Consider the following 16,412-nt stretch of genomic DNA (forward strand, 5'->3'; position numbering starts at 1 on the left):
TTTTTTTTGCCTGAACTGCTACACTAGAAGTTAGAAGGGGCTGAATGTGGAGCTTGGGTGTCACTAGAAAAACAGACATTGCCGAAGCATAGATTTGACAAGCAAAGGCAAGTATTGCTTTTAAAAAAAAAAAAAAAAAACCAACAAAAAACTAAAAGCTCTCCCGTGTAGCTATCGCAGTGTGTGCTTTGCTGGCATTGGGGGGGGGGGGGGGAAGGCCCTGATAGAGAGAGGCTGTTTCAGCCTAAACCAAGGGGAGAGCTTATTAAATGCCTTAACGGCAGCGACCATAGGCTTAATTCTTACGGGCACTGATGAGTCCATATTATGGTTTTGGTCCTGACTGGGGGAAGGGAGGGAGTATTTCAAACCAAGACATGTGTTGGAAAACATCCTTGTGCTTGCATTTCTATTTCCATATAGTTATGTTAGCCGATTCCCTTGCGATCTCCCTGTAGAGACTGTTGTCTTCTCCGTTTCCCTTTGTATGCCTCAAAACACATTTGTGAGGAAAGAAGCCCCAAACCCCGTGTCCCTGTTGTGGCTCTTGGCAGGCTCCAAGTCCCACTTTCTCAGCTCATGTAAAGAGTTGGTGCCCTCGAGGGCAGGACAGAGATCGTGACCTCATGCGATCTTCCCTGCGGCTTTGACAAGAAACAAACTTGTCTCTCGCCCAGTCGCTGGTTTTTATAGACCGTAGAGGAAGCTCATTATCTTGGAGATGTTGTGTAGGATTGTCTCGTGCTGTGAAAGCTTGGGAGAGGAAAGGCTGGGTACTAACGGGGTGTCACGCACTCGTTTCCCTTTTGAAACAGCATTCAGTATGTGAGTATTGCCACATGAATCTGACAGCGTAGTAAAAGCTCTAATACAGCAGGCCGGTCTTGGAGAACCTCTTGAAAAGGCAACTTAGGGGATGTGTTTGTCAACAAGGTGCATTTGCTTTCTGGTATACAGAAACTGTGCAGCAGACTGGTTGGTAGGCCAGCAGAGCCCTCGGAGCTCTGTTGTTGCTGTGAAATGGTACCCGAGATCTGAAGTGAATTATCTGCAATTGCCAAATACTTTTCTTTTGCCTATGCTGATTGTTTTCATGACTAGAACAGTAAGTTTATAAGAGCGGACTAACAAAGCAGAAGTACTTCAAGAAATAGGTAGTCAGCTTTTAAAGAAAAAAGAATGAAAACAAACCTTAAAATCTTTAAAACTCGTTGGCTCCTGTTTCCCTGGAGAGGAGCTGCTGTGTAATGAGTGCGTTTGAAAAGCTGGCTCTAGACATCACTTGTGTCCATTGGTCCCTGCTCTGTGCCCCCAAAATACTGGTATTGTTTTTCCAGACGTCTTGTGCTTGAGGAGTAAATAAATTTTACGAGTAAACAATTTTATAAGTGCTGTTTGAAATACTAGGTATGGTTTTAGCTCCTTTCCCTCAGTAAGTACAGAACATATGTGTGCATCTACTCTTGGTATGTGTGGGTATGGCGTGTGTGGAATAAGCATTGACTTTAAAAGTGTATTTCAAGTTTTGTTTTGCATTTTTCTTCGGACCTGCAGGTTCCCCTGGGAAGCAAGTGGATAACTCAGCCAGCAATCAAGGAAATACCTTAGGGACCCCGAACAAGGCTGGAAAACTGAGCCACGCTTTTAGAGATTCCCGACCAGGGAGGAGAACTGCAGAGGGACAGGTGACAAAAGGTGGTGATGAGTCAGAGAGTGATTTTGAATCTGATCCTCCTTCTCCCAAGAGCAGCGAGGAAGAAGAAGAACAGGAGGATGAAGAAGCCTTGCAAGGAGAGAATGGAGACTTCAATGATGACAATGATACAGAACCGGAGAATTTAGGCCACCGACCTCTCCTCATGGACTCTGAGGAAGAGGTGGAGGAAGAGGAGGAGGAGAAGCCAAGTTCTGACTCTGATTCTGATCGTACCAAGCAAAAATCTGTGGAAGGGCTCCTGAGCAGTAGGTTCAGAGATGGTGTGGGCAGCAGTGAAATCAAAGAACCCAGTTCAATGCGTACATCCTTGTCTGAGGTGCCAAGTACTGTAATCAAGGTGAACCCTGGCCAAGAATTTGATGTGTTTGGGGCAGTGCCCTTTATTACTCTGCAGCCTCAGGCAAGAGAGAAGACGGATAAAGATGCCTCTTCTCAGACGGCTTTTCCAGGTCTGAACCAAGAGCAGGATGACTTTGACGTTTTCACAAAAGCCCCCTTCAGCAAAAAGGTATCTCAGCAAGATGGCCAGGTGACGGGAACTGAGCCTCTGCTTTCCCCTACTTCTCTACGGAGCGTCGATATTTTTGGCTGCACACCATTTCAGCCTTCCCTTCTTCCCAAGACTGGTGGGAGTAAGGAGGACCTGTTTGGGCTGGTTCCTTTTGAAGAGATCACGGGGAGTCAGCAGCAGCAGAAGGTGAAGCAGCAGCGTAACCTGCAGAAACTCTCTTCCCGACAAAGGCGCATGAAACAGGAGGTCTCGAAGAACAACGGAAAGCGTCACCACGGCACCCCAACCACCACGAAGAAGGCATTGAAACCGAGCTACCGCACCCCTGAGAGAGCCCGCAGGCACAAGAAAGCAGGCCGCAGGGATTCGCAGAGCAGCAACGAGTTCCTGACTATCTCGGACTCCAAAGAGAACATAAGCGTTGCGTTGACTGACAGCAAAGATCGAACCAACCCTCTGCAGACAGATGACAGTCTGCTGGATCCTTTCGGAGCCAAACCCTTCCACCCACCGGACTTGATGCGGCATCCCCAGCATCAAGGGTTTGGTGACAACCGCGGGGATCACAGCACGGTAGTAGTGCCTGGTAGACCTAGGCAGAACTCCTTGCACGGAGCCATTCACGGTGGTGATGGGCTGAAAACAGATGACTTTGGTGCAGTACCCTTCACAGAACTGGTTGTGCAGAGCGCGCAAAGCCAACAACAACAGGCGCTAGAGTTAGATCCCTTTGGAGCAGCTCCATTTCCTTCCAAACAGTAAATGTTTCCAACAGGTTACCCCCTCCACCTCTCTGAGTTATTTAATAGAGGTTTTAATTAGTGGAGTAATTTATCTGGTTGAATTGACAGGGACCTGGCTCCTACAGTTTGTTCAAGTTCAAGAAGGCATGGCCAGCTTGTGCCATGGAATTTAGAATGATGGCAAATTCTTACTGGGGGTTTTTTTTTGGAGAAAAGTAGAAAAAAAGAACCAGGAGCATCATTTTGTTATGATAGATGACTCCCAGAATGAAAAGAGAAATCAGATAAGAATCATTGTCTGTCACTGACTCTGGGCCCTGGAACATATTGTCATTCTGCACTTTTGCGTTGCCTTTTCAATCCTCTGTGATGTGCTGAGATGGAGGGAGGGAGACAGGCAGAGATCACATGAAAAACATTTTCCATACGTACAGGTAGGCTAATGGAACTGTGGTGATTCTTCATGTCTCAGTCGCAGTAGACCTAAGAACCAAAATGTACTACTGTCCAGATTGATCTGCTGGGAATAGTCAAGTCTATGCTTCCGAGGTGAAAACTACGTTTATTCATCATAAAAATAAGCCAAGTCCTCAAGGGGCTGTGGCCCAGAATTCCAGAGCACAGCTATGGCTTGGGACCTGGTAGACATCTATGCAGCTGCAGAGGTGAAAGGCGGATTTTTTTTTTTGTGTGCCTAAATGTTCTTTTTTTGTTTGTTTGTTTTACAGTAAGTGCCATTAATGTAAAATAGCAAACTGGAAGCTTAGAGTTAAAACTAAAGATACAGAGAACATAATGGTTTGCGAGACAAAAAGCCTGAATATAGGGGACTAAACCAGCAGGGATGCAGCCAGTCTTTGCAGCACTTTGAAGACTACTCAGTACGCTGGGAAGAGAGACTGGTTTACACGAGCAAATCATTTGGCACATGTGGAGTATTCCAGATGACTTGTACAGTTGACTGTGAGATGCAACCGTCAGATTTATTTGATTACAAATTGGAATTTGTGTCTGAAAGTACCTTTTCTTTTCCTCTTGGATTTTTATTGCAAAGAAAACGTGTATTCTTTCAAAGATGTTGGTTTTTTTAAAACAATAATAATTTTATGAAATGACTGTAACCTAATGTTCTTTTAAGTTCTGATGAATCTGTTATTTTACTTTAAGTGTATTTTATAAGAAAGTTTTGCTAAATGCACTGAGCTTTGAAGAAACTTCCCTGAACCCGGATTTGATTCGGAACAGAAGCAGTAAGCAGCAGGTAGCTTGCAGAAGCTGATTGCTACCGTACCAGTAAACTGCATTTCACACCACGAAGCCTTACAGGCAGGACTCCTGTCGTGTTGCACAGTACCTTGAGACGTTAGATGCACAAGACGTGGCTAAAGGCTCAGGAGCGTGCGGTGCCAGTAGGTGATGGGAAGGTGACGCGAACAGACTCGCTGAGGACAAGATTTCATTACCATGTTGTAGAAGTACGTGCTGTGTGTAGGCAGGATGGCTTCTCCGCTGCCTTGCAACTTGTGCCAAGCCATGTATGCCGTCTGCAGAGCGAGTATGACTCGGCACGGTCCGATTTGCCTTTTTTCTGTGGCAGAAGTCCTCAAGAAGAAGGGGAAGGAGGTAGTTCCTCTGCTTGTCTCAACTTTATATCCTGCTCTACTGATTGCTGATGGATAGATAATTGGAAGTTTATATATGGAGGACATAAGCATTTGTGTTTGTGTGTCCAGGTGTCCCCCCTTTTACAGGAGGTGAAGTGAAATATTTAGGGTTGCACTTTTTTTTTTCCAAACTCTTCTGCCGGTTATACAGTCGTCCTGAGATCTGTGAGGGTGGGGGTGATCCCTTATGCTATTCGATGAAAAGGCCACATTAAAAAGCAGTCACTTGACTCCTTTGGGCGTTGGTTTGATAAAACACTCCCTCGGATATATATGAGATTGCTTCTCCTAGTCCTGGAATTTGAAAGTAGCTCATATGTATCTGTACACCTTCATTACCTTTATCTTCCTCATTTTCATTTTTCTCACAGGGTGGAAGTGAAATATCACAGCTGTGCTTGGTTAAGTATGCCTTTTTCAGGCTTAGAAATTAAGCTCTTAGGAGGTTATGAGTAGAAATGTTTCAACTCTATTTGCACAGGAGTTTCTTAGGCTTTATTACTACTGTTCTCACCTGGGTTTTTTGTGCCAAAGGCTGTAAGAAGCGCACGCCAAGTTTTGTAGCATTTTCTGATACTCAGGTTAACTGTCTTTTTCGTTTGTTTTCTGGGTTTTTTTTTTCTATTCTCTGCGCGTGCTTATGAGCTGCCTTCCTAGGGTTTCCTTCTGAACTGTTACACTTACCTGCCTAAAGAGCTGTTGAAACACAATGATATGACAAACGGGGCAGGTGGGTGGAAACAAAACGAGACTAGACCAACAGGCAATTGACCCGTTTTATTAAATACGGCTTGTCCTCACCAAAGCCACGCAGCCGCTGCTTTTCCCTGGTGGAAAACCAACTTGAGGGTTTGCTTGGCTGTTTGGTGCCAGAGGAAAGTGTTAACCACACGTGTGGGACTGGGGGAAAAAGGAGAGGTTGTTCGCTGTTGGACACGGAGGGAAAAGGCTGTGCATCTGTGTGTTGGCAGACTTGGTGTAGGCCTAAACATTCAGGTAAATTAAGAAGAGAAGGAGGTGTGTTTGGTTTTTGACTGTTTCCCCTGAGACTTCAGGCTGAGGAGTGCTACCGGTTTTCCTTGGGTGGTGGGTTGGTTTGGTTTTTTGGCAGAGGGTTGTATTACAGTACAGGAAAGCTGAAGTGAGGTTGTACACAGAAACTGAGAGGGGAGATAAAAACAAACTGTAAACCCAAGTTACTCTAAAACTGGCATAACGCCTCTGGCTGCATACGAGTTATGGCCGATGATATTTGCTTTCTAATGGCCTTAATCAACCTTGTTCTTTGTATTCTAGATACAAAACAGGTTTTTGCATAGATGTAACTTTTTCTTTTATAGAGTTAAAATTATTTTATCCTTTCTTGTGAATGAAAAGAGATTAGTATGCTTCACTAAGTTGACTTTGCGTGGTATATATTGTTTATACACAACTAAACCCAAGTTTGGGTTTAATTTCACCTAAGATCCGCTAGTCAACAGAGACGAAATGTGGTACTGTCGGGGAACGTGATATCGTTTTGCCTGTATTTGGTGTGTGTGAATGTTCAAATGCTTGCTTGCCACGGAGTGTATTGTGACCTTACCTGAAATACGGGAAAGACTTTGCTGCGCTAGACATGTACCATACTGTCTGTGAAGACAATAATAGCAAGGTAAGGATCTGATACTTCCTTTCCGACCGAAAATACCGATCGATTTTTACAGCTTGTCTTTCAGCATGTTGAATGACTGAACCATAGGCCGTTTAAAATCAGCTGTGTGAGAGAGATTTTGTCAAAAGGTACTAAGAAGCCTGTAATGGTTGCAGTCATTGAAAGAAAAATAAGATCGCCGTGTTTCTCTGCAGACTCTCAAATGGCCTTGAGGTGCACGCAATTGCTTTGGCTGACCTGCATAATGTGGGACCCGTGAGTACCAGCTTTGGAGGAAGTAACTTTTAATCATTCTGGGTGTCCCAGTTAGTAAAACCAAGTACTGTGAAAATAAGTTGATATATTTGCTACTGTGAGAATAAGAGTTTATCTGGAGTTTTTTTATACTATATCGTGTATTTTTATATATGAAAAGTATATATAAAACATACACATGCTCGCACACATCATGTATCTCTTGGAGTTGCTGTGTTTTTAGTAACACAGCAGCCACAATCACTTTTGTGTCCCTTGAGGGAGTGAATATGAGTGAAAGCTGCAAAAGAAAAAAAAGTGCAAAGGGTGGCTGCTGTGTTACTTTTCTATAGAGCTTACGTTGAAAGGAAAACCAAGGAAGTTGTGTGTATAGCTAAATTTGTGACTAAGGCATCACCTAATATTAAAGAGCATAAAAACTATTTTGAAATTGCTGGCCTTCAGCTTTTAAGTGCACTTTCCTGAACTACACTTCCATTTCTTGTTAGACTTCAAGTTTCTAAAGCTTTTTTTGTGTACCACTAAACAGAGAACTTTTAACTTTTTTGTGAAACTGATGTACGTCAAAAAATACTTGCAGTTGTTAAATAAACAAATGTGATAACAGTGACTTTGCAGATGTCCTTAAACATTGCATTATTAAGTATTCACATGTGGGCTTTAATTTAATGTTAAATACAGTTCCCAATGCTACCTCCGCGGACTTAGTTCTGCACCTGATCTTCTAGACTTCATTTTAAGTAATTTGACCCCCTTCTGGCAATTGTGTACTGGAGCAGTTCTTTTGAATGCTGCTTGTACTGATTTTACTCTTAGGTAAGCTGAAGCAAGAATGAAAACAGTCAAAAAAAGATGGAGTGGCAGCAGGACTCAGTTAATAATAGTAGCTTGTGTCCCAGTGGCTGTTGCATCTTTTGCCTATTGCTTGTTTCGGTCAAATTTTGTTAAAAGCAATTCAACAAGGAAATACAGTTTAAGTAGATAGAGGCTTCACCTTAAATGAAAATGAACAACCACAGCTGTTAAATTCTTGCTTTAAAGAGTTAGTTTGTCATGGACAACAAGGTCTCTCAACCTGCACGTTGCCTGTGGTTTAAAGGGTTGGCCGAGTGCAAGCGGAGGGAGGAGTTGCGGCAAATCCTGATGGTTACTGGTAATAAGTGTTGTGTGAGTGCTTGCCATGTGCTGGAGAACAGGACGAGAACAGGCGCTTGTAATGGCGGGTGCAAGGTCATCCCTGCTGGCTGGTGCAGCTGCCTGCTCCAGGCTGTATGCACAGGCAGGATACGCGTATGGGCAAAGCTTTTCTGCCTGTGCCATCCCTGCTAGAGGTTTGGTTTGTTTTCAGCCCCTGCAGTTACAAAAGGAGTTTAAAAAATATTCTGGCTGTGTTTCTTTGTTTTTGCAGCGTAGCTGCTAGCACTTGATTTCTCATCACTGGTTTTTGCATGCCATTGAACTACTGCTGTTAGTGCAAAAGCACATTTACAACATTGAGGTGGGGGAGGGTACTGTTGTTTCAGTTGAGGTAGAGTCAGGATCACCCTTTCCTTCCTTTGTTTAGGCCACAGCAACAGAAATTGCCAGAGCTCTTAAGATAGGAATAAGGCCCTGCTTGGAAACTATCTCCATCTAAAGGCAGTCAGTTGCAAAGCTCAGTTCATCAGCAGATTCACCTAGAGATGCTCCTCCAAAAACACCTATAGAGCACGAGATACTGTTAGTGGAATATACTACATGCAATACTGGAATAGTGTAATTAGAACACCTGCCATGCCTGTCTGTGCTGTGCCTTGATAATTCAAGAGACAGTCTCCCTGTATATTTCCAACCCAGGGGAAGTGACATAAGTTGCGTGGTTGAGCAATTCGCATCTATCCTTTCACTAGGTGAGACACAAGAATGATGTTACTCCAAGTAAACATCCAATGAACTGAAATTTATTTACAGGTTAGGTATGTACATAAAAGACCATCATGCAGCTAGATAAATTTTGTCAGGATGATAAAAATGTACAGCTTTGCAGTCAGTTGCCTGATCCAGTGACAACTGCTGTAGTAGTTAAGAGTTCACCTAAAAAAAATACATTAGCAAACTGTAAAGTCAGTATGCTTTCAATACACAAACACACATTCTTGAAATATTGTTGTTCACATAACACTGGAAACAGGCTTTTATACTTGCAGGTTCCTTGTCAGGCTTCAGTAGTAGTAATTAGTGCACTTGAAACTTACTTGGCTGTCAAGTTTAAAAAATAAAAATAAAAAAACCCAGTGTTTACACTGAAAGGCTCAAAGGTCTGGGACTTAAATCTTAAATGGTAAGTCAGTTCTTGCCACTGTTTGTTACTGGTGTTGAAAAAAAAAAAAACAAACCCAAAACCAAACAACCCACTGAACTTAACATAGCATTACTCTCCAGCATACCAGTAGAGAAGTTAGTATCCCACCTTTTCCATCCTCAGTGAGTGTTCAAGTGCATGACAGTACATTTCCATCGATATTCTGCATGTTCTTGGCACACCCCTGATGAGAAAGGCTGATGGAGCTGGGCTTGTTTAGCCCGGGGAGGAGGCAGTTTTGGGGGGGACCTGACACGAGGCTGCCTGCCCTGAGGAGGGCACTGCAAAAAAGCAGCCTCTCCTCCTCTGAGTAAGCTAGAATCCATGAAGGGAGGACCTTCCCCACGAGGCAAGAGGCAATGGCATCGTGGCATAGCACTGGCAAGGCTGACAGTTCATTGAGGGCTTCTTGTGTTCTTAAGCAGCTTTTAGCATGGTTGCCTGAGGTTTTCCTTCCCACTGCTAGGCTGTGCTCTCACTTCCTTGGCTTCAGGTGTAAGACAACCTGCTTGAAATCTTACAAGGCCCCTGTCAAGAGTGGATTAAGCTGGCTGTTGCCAGATGATCACAAAATACAAGAGAGAAGATGCTGGGACACTGTGGAAGGCCACGCTGCAGGTAACAAGGGGAGTTGTAGCAAGGTCGGCTGGGACAGTTTGCAATCCTAGAACAGAACACTTCTGCCTGTAGTCAAAGCAGAAACAGTCAGGGTATCTCACGCTTTCTAATGCTAGCCCTGCCAATGCAATTGTGTCCTTCAACAGCTCTGCTCCCAAACTTTAAAGGCTTCGGATTAAGTTGGGACAGCATCTTGAGGCAATTAGAGAAATCTCCCAATGGCTAATGTTGACTGACACTTGATTGTGTGAAGCAGCAGCATTTGCTACCACTGCTCAGCTGAACTGTAAACACAAGCACAGCTGCTATACAAAAGCCACTTGAAAATGTTGATTCTAACCCAAAAATCCAAGTAATTCCAATCCTGTTTGAAAAAATGGCACCCATTGAGCTTAATCATGGTGAGCTACAGCTATTTACTAACCTGCCAATTCCTTCTCTCCCCAGTGTTGAGTTTCTAAGAAAGAGTTCCACAACAAATTCTAAAACCCAGGGCGGCCTTTTCACTGTAGAAAGCTTATGGCCTAAGTCATTTTCAGTTACAAAGTCTGCAAGTACAGTATAATACATCACACGTTAAACGGCCAAAGTTGAGTAATTTTGAATCCCAGCAGGTTCACTACTTGGGGTGTGTTAACTTCATCCTGTTAAACAAGTGTAACTTAAAAAAATTCTTAGCAACTCTGATTGCAAGACAGTAACAAACTTAAACACACAGGCTTAGCACTACTGCTGAAATATGGATGAATACTAATGACGAATTACTGAACAGATGTAGAGAAATTCTTTGAAGTAATGCCACTAACCCATATTGGGAGAGACAAGTTTTAAGATCTGAAATGAAGATAAACCTATTGTGGATGACATGTGACCTTACCTGTCAGAAAAAGGAAGAGAGCTTGTCCAGAACAGTACAAGAGCCCACTGAATTCCATCTTACACGTTACCATACTGATGCTGAAGCGCAAGCACGTCATTCAGACAAAGGTTCTGAAGGATGCGACGCACCGTGCTGCTGTGATTTAGATCCAAGATGGGGTCCCACAGTTACCATGGTTTTACATGCACACTGTCAGGAGCGGTTTCTTAATTATGCACTTGAACAAAACCTGAAAACCAGGTATATCAGTCTATCAGCTCAGCAAGGTTAATTTCTTGTGTTTGTTGTTCGCGTTTATCAAGCAAAAACAATACCGCTGTGAGCTGAATGCTGACTGTTACAGCTCAGCTTTCCATTGTCCCACTCCAGGAAGACCAGTTTTGTACTTGATTGCAGAAAAGGAAATGTCTGAGAAGGAAATGCATCTCAGATCCCAGGCAAGGCTGTTGGTTTTTTGAAAACTCATAATAATATACTGTCCCAGCAAGCGGGCAACAGTCCAGAAGTCAGAAAATGATCTGCCTCAGTGTTTAACTTCATAGCTCAGCTCATTAGGTAAGGTCCAGACCCTAAAAGTTAGAAGTTTCATCGCAGTGTCTCTGAAATACAGTGGGGAAACAAGTTTAGTTGCTTACTAGGCAAATGAAATTAGCAACTCTTACCTGATTTCCAAAAAATCCAGATTAATGCTTAGTAAACTGAAAACCTGACAAAAGCCTAAGGAAAAGGCTACTTAGGAACAAATATTAATGGCAGTTTGAGGCTATTAAAATTGGGAAAGAGAGCTGAAAGAGATCTGGCAGACCTCTGTCCAGCTGGTTCTAAAACTCTAGTCAAGGGCATTGCAGCTGCCTGCAGCCTCATGCAACACAGCAGTACAAAGGACCATAGAGCCTGGCGTCAAGATCACTACTGTTTTTTATTTACCAGCAACTATTACACCCATCACGTTTTTCTTTGGGTAAGCTAGTGAGGGAGGCTGACTGAAACTTGTGACAAGTTAAACCCAAGATTATTTAACCTTATACTTGTTAGATTATTCTAGTCCCGTGAGTATGAGAAGTGCTATACCTTCGCTCACAAGTCTGCGCTATACTCAGGACAGGGCTTGCTGTGTCGATATTGCATGATGTACACCGTGGACTGATGCCACCAGTACAGCATCACCACTGCCAGGATATGCCACACTTGGTGACTCGAGCCGAGGTAGTTCAACTGTCCTGTGGGGAAAAAAGAGGGCAAGTGGTTAAGTTGTTAAACTCGGCAATAACTCATGCAATGCGAATAGCAACTGGTCTCCTCCAGAGGTCAACTATACACTCCACTTGCTGGGAGGCAGTGAAAGTTCTTTAACGAACTTTATCAGAAGTTGTGTGCCACCTTTTGCTTCAAATATATGCAACGTTTTACTCTATATGAGAATACTTCATGGGGAACATGGTCAACCTGTTCTCTCACAGTAAGTTCACGATTCAAAGCAAGGACTGTGACGCTGCAGGAAGCTTAACTGCAGAAAAAACACCCGGAAGAGAATTTCCTACCTGGGAAGTATCTTTCTGGAACTTTGGAAATATAGAAGAGAAAAGCTACAGCAGCGATGAAGTACATGACAACTACACGCGGAGCAAACTCCTGCAAAAGAAAAGGAAGCTCTCCTATTCTGTTAGGAGGTAAAAATAGAAAAACAACAACAAAAAAAAGTCCCTACAGATAACAAAGAAAAAGGTATGACGAAACTGAATCTTACTTCACTGCCTATGTTACCTATGGATAAAATCCAACAGGGAAGCAAATGCCAAAGTTTGGGAAAATCTGAATGGGAAGAAACTTGTTTTATCATGACTTCTCTGCTTCAATACACAAGCTACTTAAGTGTTTCTGTGCAGTCTGCAACAGACATGAAATTTGCCAGTAAAAGGATATCTTCCAATACACTGCTCTTATGCAAAATGGCTAGGATAAGCAAGAAGGATGACTTCAGTGCAAAATCTCATTTACTGGTTGGGATTGCAGTCCCTAGAACCCAAGGCCCCAGGAGTACCACATACTGGATGGTAAATAATCAAGCAACCCACTAGTGAGCTGCTTTTTGTTTTCTTTAACAGAAAGTTTTCTTAACAGAAGCAGAGCATTTTTCTGAAGTAGGGAAACAAAATGCAGGAATAACATTCTCCTGTACCAGGAGAAATGAAATGGGAGAAGACGGGGGGGAACACCTACTGTTAAATCTGATTTCTAGAAGGACAGCGATAAGTGCCCTGTCTCAAGACTACATATATTCATAAATGTTGCTATTCCACATTCAACAGCAGCTCTGGACTGGGCTAAACCATCACCCCTGCTGACAGTCCTCCAGCAGGGCCAGTCTAAGAATGTGCACAGTTACTGCTCACTATGAAAAGGAAACGTTTTCTTCAGCAGTTAGGTCCCTGGGTAATTGCAATGACTTCTGGTGTTTTCATATTGGGGCATACTTAACTGTCCTCAGCTACACTGTGCTGCTTGTTTTTCAGAGCGCAGGTAAAATAAGAACAGGAAAATAGTTCGATAACTTCACAGTGATGTTAAATAAGGGTTGTGTAAGAGACAGGGGGCTGGAGTAGGCAAATACTGTTTTTTGCTGCCAACCCAGGGAAAAGGAAGCAAATAATCATCTCATCAGTGTCTTCTAGTTCCCCTCTCCCCTCTCGAGCTGTGGAGGCGGACAGCTCAGAGCACTGGCACAGCCTGACAGACTGCTTCCCGCTCTGCAGTCGAGTCAGCTCTTTGCTCCTATTCCTTGCCCTCGGGTGAGCAAGGGTGCAGTCCACCTACGCAGGCTGCCCTGTCCCTCAGGCAGACAGGCTCAGTCACTCTTGTATCCAGTTTTCCTTCTCATGGTGCAGTTGTAAATCAGTAAAGCAGATTTAAGCTACACCATGCATTTACCACTGCTCAACAAATTTCTAAGTGTTTGCAATTGGATCGTCTCGTCTGAAATAATTCTGAGCTTCAAGCAATTTTAATTCCCCTTCATTTCCCAAAGCGTAAAGAAGACTGAAGGAAGATAGCAAGAGAAAAGCAAAAGGGTATCTTATTTTCTCTTTTTTTTCTTTTACCTGTACAATAGATGCACCAATGCCGCCATTGAGCCAAATCCAGTGGATGGTAGGAATAATTCCATATCCAGACACTGAGCAAAAGATGATGGAGCGCAGTCTGTGCCACTGTTGTGTGAGGTAACTGGGATGAATCTGAGCAAAAAATACTGCCAAGATCATTGCCAGCACAGTGATTAAATATACCTGACGCCAGTACTGAGAAAAAAAAAGAAACAAAAGCAAGTTCGTGAGCTTTCTCACCACGTGTAAAAATAATTTCTGGGTAGAAAGTTTACAATGCTAAATGTAATGATATATCAAATCCCTTGTCACTGCCGCAAGCACAAATGATGGGGTTTGAATGAACAGACTTGTATTTATCAACTGACAGCAAGGGGAAGGGACTGTCTTGCTCCAGTACACCTGGTAGAACATCATTTACTCCAAGCAGTTCCTTCACCAAAACATTTTAAATTTATCTCTGCCTCAGCAGACTTGTTCAACTACCTGATTGCTGTACCCACTGTAGGTGTGGATATAATCTAAGTCTTCAAAGGGAATTAATTTTAATTGTTCTCTACTAGAAGAAGATAAAATAATCTTGTTGCTGCCTCAGGTAAGCTACGTAGTGGGAAATGATGTTTGAATGACTTGTGATGGGGACACATCCCATAATAATACTCATGCGTTTGACAAATGTAGGACCTGTAAAGTTTACGCTGCCTTCATATAGATTTAAATATTTTGTGGAGGCTTGTGCGATAGCTTGAAAGGGAAACCTCAATTTGCTCATCATTTCAGCAAGCAGAGTTCTGCTGGTGTCAGAAGGAACTTGTTTCAGTTTCCATCTCCGTCTCCTGACTAACATTCTATTTGAACACCTTGCAATGAACCCCCTTCCTACGGCATGAAAACTACGATGACGAGACCACAGGAACTAAAGGTTACATGAACAAGTACTTCAAACTTACGTTATTGCAATAAAATGCATAAAACACGCCTGACACGTAGCAGCCCAGGATACCAATGGAAATTCCCGCATAATCTAATGCCATCCATCGTCGGCTGGTCTTCTCTGAGCGGTGACAACAGAAAAGATGGTATCCTACTGAGCAAAGCATACAGACCTATACAAATGTTCAAACAAGGATGCATTAATTTCTTAAAAATTAACAGGGAGTATACTAAGCCTAAAGTCTGAAACTTAGTACATGCGATTGATCTGTTAAATGTTTTGCAATACAACTTCGGTGTAGGCAATTGTGAATCCTGCCAGAAAACAACAGAAACTAACATAAGCTTCTCCGGCAGATGGAAGAAGGAACAGAAAACTTTGCAAGACGCAACAACCCCAAGTGGCACAGCTAAGAAACCTGGGCTATTGAGGCCAAGCGAGAAGCCACTACGCAAAGGAGCCACTACGCAAAGGAGCAGGGCCGTGTCTTTATTAGTACAGTGGGACGATGAGTTCTGCTTGGCCAAACGACCACAACCAGAAACCAAAGCCCAAATCTGCCCTGACTGCCTGGCACCCGAGTTACTTTATTGAGGGAACACAAAAGAAATTTAACATCTCCACACAAGCCCCTTCTAGGCTGGCATCAGCTTTTTTCCCTGAGAAATGTCTGTGTTTCGCTGCAACCCTCAACAGGAGTAGTGAGGAGCACAACAGCGGTGCTCTCCAAGCCAGCAAGGGAGTTTTCCCTGCTTCAAGCTGCGCAAAGGCATCCTGTACTCTTCAGGGAACATGAACAGCAGTCTTGAGCTCTTCACGCTTTTTTAGGGACAGTGTATTATACAGGAGCTTCAGTTCTCAAATGATGACACAGTTGAAGTCTGCTGCTGAGAACAGATTTCATCTGCCGCCAGAGCTCTTGTTTAGAAAAGGTAAAAAGTTAGAATACGAGCCCTACTGCCATTCCGGACCAGCATCAGGCTGTGGCTGATTTTCGTGTTCTGGCCGGTGACCCTTTCCAGCAGCAACTGATGCTGTCTGGGTCCCTGACGCCCAGCTGAAGCTGGACAGTTTAGTTGTTTTTGATGGAGTCTTTTCTAAGCCAGCTCTGTTCAGTGCTCCCTGGTTTACTGCAGCTATCGAATGGGTCATAATCACCTCGAGCACCGAGCTCATCAGTTACCTTTACATGTGACTCGAAACACCCTTTCCCAGGCCTGACCTTAGTCCGTCTTGCTCTGCCGACCCGCTCGCGCAACATGTCCGTGGGCTGGAACGCTCTTCCTTCTCAAAGGTGACGGCTCCCCTGAGGAAGCTGCCGGCCCGCGCTCGGGCGCCGGTACCTCGGTGGGCACCCAGCCAGCCCCTACCTGGAAGCAGAAGAGGCAGACGGAGCAGATGACGAAATCCTCCCGGGAAGCGCCGGCGGCCGGCAGGACGGCCGTCAGGTCGTAGATGCCCAGCGTGAAGAAGAGGAGGAAGCCGAGCAGGTGGCTCCAGATGTTGACGGTCTCGTTGGAGAGGATGAAGAGGCTGTGAGGAGACAAGGACGGGGTGAGGCGGAGGGGGGGGGGAGTTGGGGTGAGCCGGGGCCGGTGTGTGGGGGTTGCCCTCACCTCTTGAGGCAGAGCCGGGAGGGCAGGTAGGCCCGGTAGCCGTCGGTGATGTAGGGGTTGTCCTTGAGGAAGACGGGGATCTGCTCGTAGGTGTAGAGGCGGATGCCGCGGGGCACCAGCACCGGCCAGTACTGGTAGCTCCCCAGCTCGATGTAGTGAGCGCTCCGCAGCAGCTTCTGGTGCATCCTGCCCGCCCCGACGCCGCATCGGACCGGACCGGGACCGGGACCGGCCGCCCCCCGCCCGCGGGGATCGTCCGCCGCCGCCGCCGGCCCTTCCCGCCGCGGCCCCGGCCGTGAGGGCGCTGGGCGCGGCGGCGTCGCCGGGCGATGACGTCACGCTCCTCTCGCCGCGCATGCGCCCTGCCGCCGGCAGCGG

The 16,412-nt window shown here is 44.7% G+C and overlaps 2 protein-coding genes across 6 annotated transcripts in view; one reads left to right on the top strand and one right to left on the bottom strand.

Annotated features, from left to right (window-relative positions):
- The window catches only part of BMP2K (BMP2 inducible kinase), a 66,980-nt gene extending 59,826 nt beyond the window's left edge, over positions 1-7,154 (top strand). For both annotated transcript variants that reach the window (XM_069778840.1, XM_069778823.1), the window contains one exon: positions 1,555-7,154. In XM_069778840.1, the coding sequence (XP_069634941.1) occupies positions 1,555-2,990 (1,436 nt within the window). In that variant the 3' untranslated portion in view covers positions 2,991-7,154. The remainder of the gene's footprint in view (positions 1-1,554) is intronic.
- Positions 7,155-8,462: 1,308 nt separating this feature from the next.
- On the bottom strand, positions 8,463-16,348 carry PAQR3 (progestin and adipoQ receptor family member 3). 4 transcript variants are annotated; one of them, XM_069778857.1, is made up of 7 exons: positions 16,035-16,348; positions 15,789-15,951; positions 14,435-14,590; positions 13,482-13,616; positions 11,925-12,015; positions 11,455-11,603; positions 8,463-10,982 (listed from the first exon to the last, which is right to left on the bottom strand). In XM_069778857.1, exons 1-6 carry the CDS (start codon positions 16,217-16,219, stop codon positions 11,461-11,463), a joined length of 873 nt encoding a protein of 290 aa, XP_069634958.1. In that variant the 5' UTR covers positions 16,220-16,348; the 3' UTR covers positions 8,463-10,982; positions 11,455-11,460. The 4 variants fall into 4 exon arrangements, with proteins under 4 accessions (XP_069634958.1, XP_069634951.1, XP_009918348.1 ...); XM_069778850.1 differs by having other exon boundaries at positions 13,482-13,679; XM_009920046.2 differs by lacking the exon at positions 16,035-16,348 and having other exon boundaries at positions 13,482-13,679; positions 15,641-15,806.
- Between the last annotated feature and the right edge of the window lie 64 nt (positions 16,349-16,412).

The sequence above is a fragment of the Haliaeetus albicilla genome, chromosome 1 (assembly GCF_947461875.1).
Source record: "Haliaeetus albicilla chromosome 1, bHalAlb1.1, whole genome shotgun sequence".
Classification (NCBI taxonomy): Eukaryota; Metazoa; Chordata; class Aves; order Accipitriformes; family Accipitridae; genus Haliaeetus; species Haliaeetus albicilla.

Coding starts and splice junctions, on each gene's coding strand:
- PAQR3 (XM_069778850.1), bottom strand. CDS start 16,219: ATGCACCAGAAGCTGCTGCGGAGCGCTCACTACATCGAGCTGGGGAGC. Junction 15,952..16,034: donor TCCCGGCTCTGCCTCAAGAG/GTGAGGGCAACC, acceptor GTCTCCTCACAG/CCTCTTCATCCTCTCCAACG. Junction 14,591..15,788: donor TCTGCCTCTTCTGCTTCCAG/GTAGGGGCTGGC, acceptor ACATTTGTATAG/GTCTGTATGCTTTGCTCAGT.